The sequence below is a fragment of the Danio rerio genome, chromosome 21 (genome assembly GCF_052040795.2).
Source record: "Danio rerio strain M-AB ecotype USA chromosome 21, GRCz13ab, whole genome shotgun sequence".
NCBI classification, from domain to species: domain Eukaryota; kingdom Metazoa; phylum Chordata; class Actinopteri; order Cypriniformes; family Danionidae; genus Danio; species Danio rerio.
In genome coordinates, this window is record NC_141041.1 from 43,356,699 (window position 1) to 43,370,512 (window position 13,814).

A 13,814-nucleotide genomic window follows, 5' to 3' on the forward strand; every position below is an offset into this window, starting at 1 on the left:
ACCGGTGACCTACTCACACCTGCAGCTTCTCCATGAATTGTCTAACGTTCTCCAGCCTCCGGTGCCTAGACTGAAACTCGAAGTTTGGGCAGTGGAGAAATGGTCACCCTCAACTGAGCCTGGTTTCTCTCAAGGTTTTTTTTTTTTCCTTAATTTCTGTCAACTGTAAAGTTTTGTTCTTCGCCACTGGCTTGCTTGGTTTAGGACTTGTGGAGCTGCGCATCGATGGATTTGCTCTTCAGTGTATGGATTTTCAGTAGTGAAAAAATTAAACCACACTGAACTGAACTAAACTGCACTTCAACTCTGAAAACTGGACTAACACAGTTTTAATTCTATGTGAAGCTGCTTTGACATAATCTACACTTTAAAAACACTAGAAATAAAGATAAATTGAATTCAATTGAATGCAGAGCGCTTAGTTTGAGTCCAGTGAAACACAGTTCAACAAAAGAGATAGGAATTAGAGAGATAGAAGCAATGCAAAATCAAGGTAAAACTATATAGTTGCAGTGCACTTTTCTCTCATGGATGTTTTGGCTCTGTGCAGAGCCGTGTTAGACTGGCAGTGTGTGTGTCTGTGTCTGTGTGTGTGTGCGTGTGCGTGTGCGTTTGACGTCGCCACACTGTTGCTTAGCTGCTAGTTGCTCCAAAGAGCTATTTATTTCTTAATTTTTTTTATTCAAAAATGTAAATAATGGGAAAAAAGGAGTCTCAAAAACAGAAATATCTGGTCAGTGTTTATAGCTTGTTTACATTACACTTCCATTACCATGCCAATGGCTGATTCATTTGTTTCAAATTCCAAGGAGTTCCATGATGTGGAAAATGAAACGGTTTTCTGAGGCGAGTGGACTCGACAAGAAATGGAATGGTTACGCAAACAAAACCGTTCAGCCCAATAGTGGAATAGCAGCTAAAATGTACCCTAAGTAACATTTCAGATGTGCAAAAATGTACACAGCGCCTTCTATTGGATTTGCCATCTGAAATGGGCAACGAAATGTATCGAGGGCAATGTATTTTTTACTTCGCAAAAATGCTGAGGCCCATATTTCCAATGAGTTAAAATTACGTTATGATTTACCATCAATACTAAACATTTGAAAATAGTTTTGCCATTTAAAATCATATGATCAGAGTTTAAAAGCTAATTATTTAACATTTTAAAACACTTAATTCAAATGATTTAAACACCCGAGGACTCTTCCTAGAAAATAATCATTAAATTTTTACATACTGTAATCTCATTGCAATGTGACTTTGAAACTTCACATGGCTTTTGCATTGAGATTTGGCTCTAAGTGACTGTTTTGCAAGAGTGGAGCAGAAATCAAGATCTTTTCAGAGGCAGCTGTCAAACAGTCAAATCATGGGAAAAATGTGCTGAAATGTGCTGAAGGCTTCAACTCTGCTCTTTAAGTCTTATATAATAATAAGTCATGATTACAGACTACTGTATTTCTAAATTGCCTTTATAAAAAAGAAAAAATATAGCGTTATTAAAATTAACCATATTGAAACTCATATATATATAAATGACTGTCAACAAAACTGTTTCCTAAACCCACATCTACATAAAAACAAACTGATTTCTGGTCGCCATCTAACTAATTAAAAAAAAAAAAACATTTGTCAGATAAATGCATATCCATTTATACATACCTTTAAATAGATTCAGTATTCTACTTTGTTCCCAAAGTATATACTCAGGTAATCAAAATATAACTCAAACTCAAAATACTCAGGTAATCAAGCCCATTTTGTGTCATCACTGTTCATTACATCATAATGACATTATGTGAAACTCCTAACAAATCCTCAATGCAAATTCACATTACAATCCGAATATTTTAGACAACAAAAATGTGATGAGTGCAAGACGCCTAATTAAATCTAAATCCTCCTCTGTGTACGAAACCTAAAGCTGATGATGAACTCCCAACTCCTGTCCCAGCATGTCTTCAAGCACAACCCTGTGACAGCTATCTTTAAATCACTGAGTGTAATGCTTTTCAAACTTAAGGAGAGGCCGTATGAAAGGCGCATGATTCAACCTTACAGTACATGAAACACACTAACAAGACCTTCATGTTCATGGGTTAAAAACCACAGAAAAATCTGCATGCTGCACCCATATAGATAATACTCAAGGGGGTTTTATGCGTTTTGCAATTTCTTTTGTGCGTAAAGTTGCTGTTTGCGCATGAAAAAGCTCAAAAGGCCCGCTTGTTGACTGGGGATGCCTGGTTTTTTTTGTGTTAGCAATGTTTAGACTTCATGAGAGATATATAAGCTAACACAGTATATGCATTTTCTTCTACAGCAGCTTAAATGCAGAAACATAATCAATATTATGTGAATCTGTGTGTGTTTTTTTGGTCCTACTTTATTTAAGTGGCCTTAACTAATATGTACTTACAAAGGAACTAACAGTTTAATACAATGTACTTATTGTGTAAATACATGTATTTACTGTGTACTTAGGCTTGATTACATACATGTATACAATTACTTCTGTAATTAACTTTTGTACAACACTTTTCAACACTGTTGACCATCTCTTACACCCTAACCCTAACCCTAACCCTAATCCCTTACACCTTAACCCACCCTTAAACCTACCCATGCTACCAAACCTGTCCAAAACCCAACCTCTATCCCAACTCAAAAGCACCACAAGTGTTCTCAAACACATTATAAACAAAGTCAGTACATTGTATTTATTTTTTGATGAAAGTACATAGTAGTTAAGGACACTTTATATGAAGTGGGACCGTTTTTTTTTTCTTACATAATCTTGTGTAGTTAGTTGATGCACAAAATAATTTAATAAAATACTCACTAGGCCTGCAAAATATATCATTTTAGCAACAATATCGCAATGTGATCATTTGCAATAGTCACATACTGTAGCAAGATATGTACTGTCAAGTCTGGATATATAATTTGTAATTTGCATGTTTTTGAGGCCTGTGATGGTTTGAGGAATTTAAATGCATTTCATTCATTCATTCATTCATTCATTCATTCATTCTCCTTCAGCTTAGTCTCTATTCGAGAAGTCACCACAGCGGAATGAACTGCCAACTATTCCAGCATATGTTTAAGTATTTTATGTTTTGTCAGTTCAGTATCTAATTCATACGGGTTCAGCTGTAAGAAAATGTATGATTTTGAAAAAGAGATGTGGCACTCAACCTTGCTCCTAAACCCAATAAGCAAATCGTATTAAATTGTTCGATACGAATTAGAAATCACAAAGTTACGAATTGTTGTGAGATTGTGTTGGTTTTATTCACCAGATGCCCTTCCAGTTGCAACCCAGTATTGGGAAACACCCATACACACTCATTCACATGCACACTCATACACTACGGACAATTTAGTTTATTTAACTCACCTATACTGCATGTCTTTGGCCTGTGGGGGAAACAAGAGCGGTTGGAGGGAACCTACGTGAACACTAGGAGAACATGTAAACTCCACACCGAAATGCCAACTCGGGGCTCGAACCAGCGACCCTCTTGCTTTGAGGTTACAGTGCTAACCATTGAGCCACCGTGCCACCTAAAAGCATTTTCTTTAAAGAAATTGTACCAATTGTAACTTTAATATTGATTAATTTTATTGAATTATTTATACAATTAAGACTGCACACTATTATTTTACATTTGCTTAATAAATTGCTCTACCTAAATACTGTTAGACTCCTCTGAAAACCACAAAACACTGTTTTTTTATTTGTATCTTATTGTATTTATCCATACTCAAAGATTGTTTATTATATTTTATGTAGATGCGCTGCCCTAGAATCATCCCATTCAATCTAAAATGATCAATTCATTCCAAATAAAAATAATCAAGCCATCTGATGAAATTGTATTTATATCACAATATACAGTTGAAGTCATAATTGTTAGCCCCCGTTGTTTTTTTCCTCCCCCTTTTTTAAATATTTCCCAAATGATGTTTAACAGAGCAAGGACATTTTCACAGTATGTCTGATAATATTTTTTCTTCTAGAGAAAGTCTTATTTGTTTTATTTCGGCTAGAATAAAAAAAGTTTTTAGTTTTTTCAAAGCCATTTTAAGGACAAAATTATTTGCCTCTTTAAGCAATTTTTTTCGATAGTCTACAGAACAAAAATAACTTTCTTTTTTGAGTGCACAAAAATCATGTTTGATGAAATAAAAGGACTGCTTAAAATTATAACTGCAAGAAAAGTGAACAACTTATTTGCAATATGCATCTAAAAGTCTATTAAAATGTATCCAAGCCAAGCTTCTAAATTGTAACATCCAAACTCAAAAAAAAAAAAAAAGAGTTATTAATCAATTGAGAACCTGAATGTCATATGTCCAGATTTACTAACATTTCAAACAAGCACAAACTCTTAAAAGACAACTGTGAGGATTAAATAAGGTGTGGCGGCTGACCATGTTGCGTAACAAATACACATTTGCAGGTGTTTCCCTTTCAAAGCTGAAGTGAGGAGATTATTTAAATGAATCACGCAACATAATTTACTAGGATTTTCAGTGGTTAATTTACTTATGTCATTACTAAAAATCAAGTCTAAACACATTTTGCAAATTAGTGGCTTTAATAGGAGAAATACAGAGAATGGACAGCCAGTGTGTGGCATTTTAAATGTGTTATTTATTTTGTAATTATTACTATTTATTATAAAAAAGGCTTTAATGCTAGCTCACATTATAAAAGATCAATATAAAGATTTGTATAAAAATATTTATATTAGATCGGAAAATACAATAGTATTATATTATATTATATTATATTATATTATATTATATTATATTATATTATATTATATTATATTATATTATATTATATTATATTATATTATATTATATTTTCATTCATTCATTTTCTTTTAGGCTTAACAAAAATTTGTTGGAAGGAATATTGTTTCTCTGTGCTATTACTGTAATAATCTTTACTGTAATAGGCCTATTCTTTTTGTCCTTAAAATGTTTTTTTAGACCTGTACTTTCTAACTTCTAATATCTAATATACAGTGCTCAGTATAAATGAGTACCAGCTAAATCACCCTCCAAGCCAAAACCGGTAATTCACTAAAGCTAAGCAGGGTTGGTCATTACCTGGATGGGAGACCACATGGGAAAACTAGGTTGCTGTTGGAAGTGGTGTTAGTGAGGCCAGAAGCGGACGCTCAACCTGCGGTCTGTGTGAGTACTAATGCCCCAGTATAGTGAAGGGGACACTATACTGTCAGTGAGCGCCGTCTTTCAGATGAGACGTTAAACTGAGGCCCTGACTCTCTGTGGTCATTTAATATGGCAGTACTCGTAGAACAGTAGGGGTGTAACCCTGATGTGCTGGCCAAGTTCCCACTATCAGCCCTCACTGATCATGCTCTTCCAATCATCCCCATCCACCCAATTGGCACTATCACTGTCTCTCCACTCCATCAATAGCTGGTGTGTCGTCAGTGCACTGGCAGTGTTGCCAACTGGATCCTGCATACTGATGGTGGTGTGGAGAGACCCTCCTCATTGTGAAGTGCTTTGGGTTTATGACCATACACAATAAATGCACTATTTAAATACACATTACACTGCATTTTGAAAATGAATATCAATTTCTCTTAGTCCCTTTATTAATCTAGGGTTGTTACAGCGGGATGAACTGCCAACTTATCTAGCATATGTTTTATGCAGCGGATGCCCTTCCAGCTGCAACCCTTCACTGGGAAGCCTCCATACACAATCATACACTACAGACAATTTAGCCTACCCAATTCACCTGTACCACATCTTTGGACTTGTAGGGGAAACCGAAGCACCCGGAGGAAACCCAAGCGATCACGGGGAGAACATGCAAACCCCACACAGAAATGGCAACTGACCCAGGCGAGGCTCGAACCAGCAAGCTTCTTGCTGTGAGGAGAACATGCTACCCACTGCGCCACTGTGCAGCCCTTAAATGAATATATTTAATAAAATAATATTTCAGTCATCTAACATCTTTAGAAACAGAAAGAAAATACATTTAAATCAAATTACAAACTACAAAGTTTTTAACTAAACTTTTTTACATTTTTGGTTTCTCCTGATTTTTCCCTAACATAAATTTGGTTGTACTCATTTTTGACCATTATGGTAGATTATTTTGTTAGATTAGCTCCATATTTGGATTTGGATAATGTATGTGCATAAATATAATATTGTAAAGCATCCTATAGAAAATAAAAAAATCAAAAGATACATTTTTGAGGAGTGTACTCATATATGCTAGTGTATATATATGCCTATATGCTAGTGTAGGTAGTTCTTTCTCATATCTGGCATCTAAACTCAGGAACAGCCTTTCTAGCACAGTTCGGGAGGCAGACACACTCTGTCAGTTTAAAACTAGATTAAAGACACATCTCTTTGCATTTGCATACACATAAAACACAAATTCTGTTGAAATAAAATCCTCTAAAGCAGGGGTGCTCAATCCTGTTCCTGGAGATCTACCTTCCTGTACAGTTTAGCTCCTAACCCTGATCAAACCCACCTGAACCAATTAATTAGGACCTGAAATCCACTTGATAATTACAGACAGGTGTGTTTGATAAGGGTTGCAACTGAAATCTGCAGGAAGGTAGATCTCCAGGAACAGGATTGGCCACCCCTGCTCTAAAGGATTGTTAGTCTGCATTAATTTGGGCACCCTAGCCGGGAATACTTAAAGACATTGTAATTTGAACGGAAACTGCGCTTATGTTAGTCTTTTTTCATTATTCCTGAGGTTTCCATAATCCTGGACCAGGCCGTATCCTGAGCAGCTGCTGTGGTGGTCATGGGGAAGTAGAGAGCATGACACTGATCCTTGTAAGGCCGCAGCGACAGACGAGTCCGCACATTGATTCTGACAGGACAGCCTGTACACCAGCCGGTAACCTCTATGTCTAGCGTTCTCCAGTCTCCGGCGCCTAGACTGCGGCTCTGCACAAGACGTTTGGCCGTAGGAGAAATGGTTGTGCCCAACTGAGCCTGGCTTATCTCAAGGTTTTTTAATTCTTCACTTTCGCCAATTGGTGAAGTTTTTTCCTCGTCGCTGTTGCCAGTGGCTTGCATGGTTTGGGATAGAGATCTGCGCGGGACTAAATTTTGAATCCCGCTCCCGCCCGCACCCACCAGGTTTTAGCCCGAACCCGACCGCTCCCGCTTACATTGAGCATTTGTTGTCCCGCTGCCCGACCCGCCCCGTTTTCTACCCGCTGCGCCCGATCCCGCTAAAGAGGGGGGGGGGAGAACAAAACCGAAAACCACCCAGCTATACGGAGTCCAGACAGCCTATAACAAGCTGTCTGTTTAAACACACACACACATAAGCACCAAGCACACACACACAGACAAAGCTCTCTCTCTCTCTCTCATTCGCGCGCGCACACACACACACACACACCTCATTTGCGCGTGCGCACACACATACACACACAGCAACAAACAAGCTAAAAACAACATTGCGCTATTTCATTTACACACATACATACGCGTGCCCGCTCGGGAGTCGGGAGCAATATTGCTAGATGGCCCGCTCCCGTCCCAAATTAAACCTGTTACCGACCGCTCCCTCGCTTTATCTGGAAATGTATTCTCGCGCCGCAGAAATCTGGTCGGGTCCCGCGGCTTGTTGAGCAGCTGTTTGAACCAGTTTGAACTCTCAGCAGTGAATATTAAACCACACTGAACTGAACTAAATTGAACTTCAACACTGAAAACTGAACGGACACTGTTTCAATTTAATATAATCTTCTATGTGAAGCTGCTTTGACACAATCTACATTGTAAAAGTGCTATAGAAATAAAGATCAATATAACTGAATATGCTAAGAATAATTTCACAAATTAGCAGCTCAGAAATGTAAATTACATGTGAAATTTAACTTTTGTATGTCAAGCATGTGCTCCACCATCACCATTGTTTTCTTTGTAAACAAGTCACCCCAGAAAACCCTTAAAGCTCATTGCTGAATTATGTCAAAATACATATTTTGCCAAACTAATCAACATGTTTGAGTGTAGTACACAGCAGAGCTCTTTCAATATACACCTGTCATGATCTTATCACCTGCAGGCTGGTTGACAGCAACAGTTACAATAAAGGACAACTCCCTCCGACACTTTCCTTGCAAAATTATGACTATTGTGGGTCCAATCTAAATGGGCGTCAACACTCTGTCTCCTCTGGGAATTACTGAGTCCATTCTTTCAGTGAGACACACCCTACACCCTGCAGGTACTTCACTTATGCTCAAACGCTGAAATTGTTGTCATATTAGCATGTGCGTGCAACTACACACACACCAAAGCCTGGCTTGCACTAAAGCTTGTTCTCCCGGCTCATCTCACAAGTTGTAAAAAAAAAAAACAGAGAGAAAGTGTGTGCATAATAGTGATAGGAAGTTCGGATCATTTTACTGACTCGGATCTTTGAGTCTCGTTCATTAAGATGAACGAATCTTTTTTCGAGTCATTTCGTTCATATGGTTCAATTTGCCAAAATATTATTAAAATGTTACGAATTGCTTCCAAACACATCTACAACTAGCCCAAAAAGTTGATCACACAACAAATAAGTCATAAGTAGAATATAAGAAGGAGAAAATAATAATTCAATGTTGACCTGCTCTTTTGTCTTTGGGCATTTTTGCCTCTTTGCTCAGCTCACCTCTTCATATGTCAGGGGTTTATTCACGTTACACTGACAGTCACATATAATCTTAACCAATGCACAGCCGATAGGAGCCATAATCGTTCGTTCATCACGTGACAGAATGACTCAAACCCGAGGACTAGAGAGATGAACGGTTCAATTCTTTTTCCGGCTCTAAATGCGAATGATTGGCCTTTGAGGAACGAGTGACTCCGACCTGATAGAGGACTCGAGAGATAAACGGATAAAAAACTTTTTCCGGCTCTAAACGCATATGATTGGCTCGTGATGAACGAGTGACTCAGACCCAATAGAGGACTCGAGAGGTGAGCGAATCAATTCTTTTTCCGGCTCTAAACGGGTATGATTGGCTTCTGTGATGAAGACTTGAAATTAACGATACTACCTGCACAAATGTGCGCACGCGCGGATGAACAAATCACTCCCTGAGAGGACTCGTAGTTCCCGAGTCATATCGAAGATTCGTTCAAAATGAACGAATCGTTCGTGAACTACCCATTACTAGTGCATAACACTACATATTGATTGTGTGTTACATGGAATGAGGTTAAGAAAACAGGACAAGGGTGACTTTAGATGTGTGTCTGTGTATGTTTATGTGTAAGCCATATGAATGTATTTAAAAAGTATTGAGCAATTCCAGCGTTATATACATTTAAAGTCAGAATTATTAGCCCCCTGTTTATTTTTCCCCAATTTCTGTTTAACAGAGAGATTTTTGCAACACATTTCTAAACATAATAGTTTTAATAACTCATTTCTAATAACTGATTTATTTTATCTTTGCCATGAAGACAGTACATAATATTTGACTAGATATTTTTCAAGACACTTCTATACAATTTAAAGTGACATTTAAATGCTTAACTAGGTTAATTAGGCTAACTAGGCAGGTTAGGGTATTTAGGCAAGTTATTGTATAATGATGGTTTGTACTTTAGACTATCAAAAAATATAACTTAAAGGAGCTAATGATTTTGACCTTAAAATGGTTTTTAAAAATTAAAAACACCAGAAAATATATTGCAAAAACCAAAATTGGAATATGTATTTAAAAAATAAAAAATAAATAAAAAATCACTTTCTTTTTTGTATGCGTTTTCCATACTGTCCCTATTTCTTTTGATATGAGGTTGTACTTTTTGCATTTAAAAGCTGCGTTACGCATGTGACATCTATCAGTTATGCATCTGACAGATGTGAAATCGGTACTTGTGTGACTTTGGTAAAGCAAATGAAATTGTTTTAAAAACAATGCCAGACATTTTTGAGTAAAAAAGCCTACACAAACAACTTTTTTTTCATGGCAACCTTGACATTTGCTTGGAACTGCTCATTAGATGCTACTGAACATGTGCTTGTTAGAGTGGAGGGTAGATGTTATTTTGTTACCTCAGATGGTTCAGGACTCTTGACTGGACTGGATAACTGGCTGAAGACTGTTGTTTGTCCATTTATGTTCTGAATAGTAAAAACAAAAGAAATATCATAAATGAATCAGGCAGAGTTGCATAACATTCTGTCTCACAGGTCTTTCTTCCTTAATTTGAATTGAAATTGAATGGGTTTAGATTTACAGACATATTAAATAAAAAATAAGTCAACAAAAAAAACTACACATTAAGACACATAACCTTACAGTTGAAGTCAGAATAATTAGTCCCCTGAATTATCAACCCCCCTGTTTATTTTTTCCCTAATTTCTGTTTAACGGAGAGAAGATTTGTTTAACACATTTTTAAACATAACAGTTTTAATAACTAATTTCTAACAACTGATTTATTTTATCTTTGCCATGATGACAGTAAATAATATTTGACTAGATATTTTTCAACACACTTCTGTACAGCTTAAAGTGACATTTAAAGGCTTAACTGGGTTAATTAGGTTAACTAGGCAGGTTAGGGTAATTAGGCAAGTTATTATATAATGATGGTTTGTTCTGTAGACTATCGAAAAAAAATTAGCTTAAAGGGGCTAATAATTTTGACCTTAAAATGGCTTTTAAATTTTTTTTAAATGCTTTTATTTAAGCCAAAATAAAAAATAAGACTTTCTCCAGAAGAAAAAACATTATCAGACATACTGTGCAATGTGTATTTCTTCAAACTATTTATATTTATAAATATAAATATTTTGTGTAAATATTAGTTATGTTTATACAAAAACGTAACCAGTGCACAAACATAAAAAGCTGCAGATAACCATTTACATTTGGAAGCCAATAATTGATGTATTTAGTCAATGCAAAACAACACAACAAACGACAACAGATTTTGTTTAAAATATTGACTGCAGAAAACAACGAAACATCTAGATTTTTTCTTGTGCAAAATCAAGTTCTCTTTTTTCATGGGGAAAAACACTGCCAATACAATGTTGTCTTTCCTCTACCAAAGCTCTTTTAAACTGTGTGTCTGCTGCACACAACATGTCCTGTCATGAAGTTCACCGAGTAGCGGATATAATCCATAATTGACTGAACATTTATTCTGTGATCAGGCCAATAAGTTCAAGCTGTCAGTCCAATTTTAGTTTCATTGTATAGTTGACTTTTGTTTGAATCTACACCAGCCTGTGTGGTTTTATTGTGCTTTTATTCTGTAATTGGAATTTTAAGTTGAAAGACAGTTCTGGGCGTTTAAAGGCAACTGCAAGAGATAACAAACATCTTCATTTGGACTTTATTTGGATAGCACAGCCCATCTTCCCATTGTCATGTCCCACCAGCTTCTTCTCTTCATTTCAACAATTGAACATTTGAATGTTCAAGAACTGACTTGCATTGACCTGTTTAACAGGTTTGCTACTAATTTATTATGTAAGATTTAATAAAGTGGGCCTTACAGGGTGATCACATTGCTGTTTGTTTACTTCAGTGTTTCTACACATAATTGATTTAAAATGATCAGAACTACAATGAGCTTTACATGTGCAAACACCCAAGAAGTTTGTTTGGTTTACAAGAGGTCAGGGTATACTGTACATACATATCAACACAAGAGGACAGAAAGGACATTTAATTAAGAAAAAACAACTAAGCAATAAAATTACATGTAGAGTAGTCAACATTTGAAGTGGATCAAATCCTTTAATCAAAGTTAACTATTAAACAAGTTAATCAGTACAAAATTAAGGAATTAACAACAGCACAATCAGAGTCAGAATATCTGCTGAGGTTTTTACTCACTCATATTGCTTTAAACATTAAATGCTTGCATCTTAAAAACAGTTTCTTTGACTGAATTATAAATAATAAGATGTGAAAAATGTTTTAATTTTATAAAATGTTTAATTTAGAAAAATATAGTTTAATTTAATACCATTAAATAAATAAACAGGGCGACGCAGTGGTGCAGTAGGTAGTGCTGTTGCTTCAAAGCAAGAAGGTCGCTGGTTCGAGCCTCGGCTAGGTCAGTTGGTGTTTCTGTGTGGAGTTTGCATGTTCTCCCTGCCTTCGCGTGGGTTTCCTCCGGGTGCTCCGGTTTCCCCCACAGTCCAAAGACATGCGGTACAGGTGAATTGGGTAAGCTAAATTGTCCATAGTGTGTGAGAGTGTATGGAGGGTTGTCCATAGTGTATGGAGGTTTAACAGAGATGGGTTGCAGCAGGAAGGGCATCCGCTGCATAAAACATGTGCTGGGTAAGTTAGCGGTTCATTCGGCTGTGGGGACCCCAGATTAATAAAGGGACTAAGCCGAAAAGAAAATAAATGAATGAATGAATGAAATAAACAATTTAAAATCAAACACACACAGTAAAAAAAAGTATCTGTTAATTAACAGTTCCTGTGCTTTGTGATTCACATGTGTTTCCCATTTATTTATGGTTGTGAATTGCATTATGGGACGTCAATCTCTGCTCTGTTGACTTTTAATGTTGAAAATTCAACATCAATTAACAAAATTGACTTTTGCTGAAATTTCAGTAGTTTGAAATGAAATAATGCATATTATATTGAGAAATTTGTATGTAAAATAACTCAAAATGCGCTGGAAGTTTATTACAAAGTTTTTGTAGTATAATATACAACACCAACTCAGACAATATATCACTTTAAAATATTCAAAATCCTAATAAAAGTCACTTTTCAACTTGTCAAAAATAATTGTTATTTTTGTTTAAATTTGTTTCACTTAATAATTAGTTTAACTTGTTAAAAATAATCAAGGTGCCATAATGCATTTCAAAAGCATAAATGCAGAAAATAAATGAAAACATGAATCACAAAATACGGAAATTTGCTAATTTATGGATATTGTTTACAGCGATAGCTAATAAAACAGAACGCTTCAAGAGAAAATGTTATATCATAAGAAAGATCTATCGCAATACTCAACAACATCGCATATTTTTCACTATCGTCCAGCCCTAGATTTAACTGTATGAATAAAAAATAAAAGTATGAACTTGCATAATAAGTGGCTTTTTAGGTTATAGAAAGCATAAACACAATAATAGAACTGTATTTTTATGGCAATAAAAACAGGTAGCAACTGAGGTGCTAGATTTTCAAGTTGGATGGCCTGAGGGGAAAAAACTGTTTTCATGCCTAGATGTTTTAGTGCATAGAGATCTGCAGCGTCTGCCCGAGGCATAAAGTGTGAACAGTTTGTGGCCCGTTTCCTCAATCTGAACACCTTCCTGATTATTACTTGTAATGACGCAGTTCCAAACACCAAAAGTGCACAAAATTTCTTATGTATGCTCTGATTTACTTTTTATTTTCTGCCCTAAACTGATTTATAACTGTTTAATGTAATCGTCTATTAAAAAACATCAATATCAATATATATTTACTACTATAAAAATCTAATTTTTCTTTTAGCCAATAATGACAGAAAGACAGTGTGAATATATTGGTTCAAAGCCGAAAAAACATTGACAATTTTTTACATTTTGCTGTAAACTATAATGGAGTTTAAAGGATTTACATCAAAATCAGTAACATCGTTTTGGGTGTTGACTACAATGAAAAACTCTGCCACATAAAGCAATGTGTTTATTTGTGTGGTAAGCACTTCCAATATACACCTGTCACCTTACCACTGCAGGCTGATTGACAGCAACTGTTACGATACAGGGCAACTCCCTCCAAACA

General features: G+C 36.0%; 1 protein-coding gene and 1 long non-coding RNA gene across 15 annotated transcripts in view; both read right to left on the minus strand.

Annotated features, from left to right (window-relative positions):
• The window catches only part of LOC147838945 (uncharacterized), a 1,276,407-nt gene that overhangs the window by 462,045 nt on the left and 800,548 nt on the right, over positions 1-13,814 (minus strand). The gene's annotated exons all lie outside the window — the stretch shown is intronic.
• pof1b (POF1B actin binding protein) overlaps positions 1-13,814 on the minus strand; it is a 67,066-nt gene that overhangs the window by 50,122 nt on the left and 3,130 nt on the right. For all 14 annotated transcript variants that reach the window (XR_015520539.1, XR_015520537.1, XR_015520533.1 and 11 more), the window contains exon 2: positions 10,106-10,174. Coding sequence is in view for 5 of the 14 variants with exons in the window: in XM_087301776.1 (XP_087157902.1) it covers positions 10,106-10,174 (69 nt within the window). In the remaining 9 variants the exon portion in view is untranslated. The remainder of the gene's footprint in view (positions 1-10,105; positions 10,175-13,814) is intronic.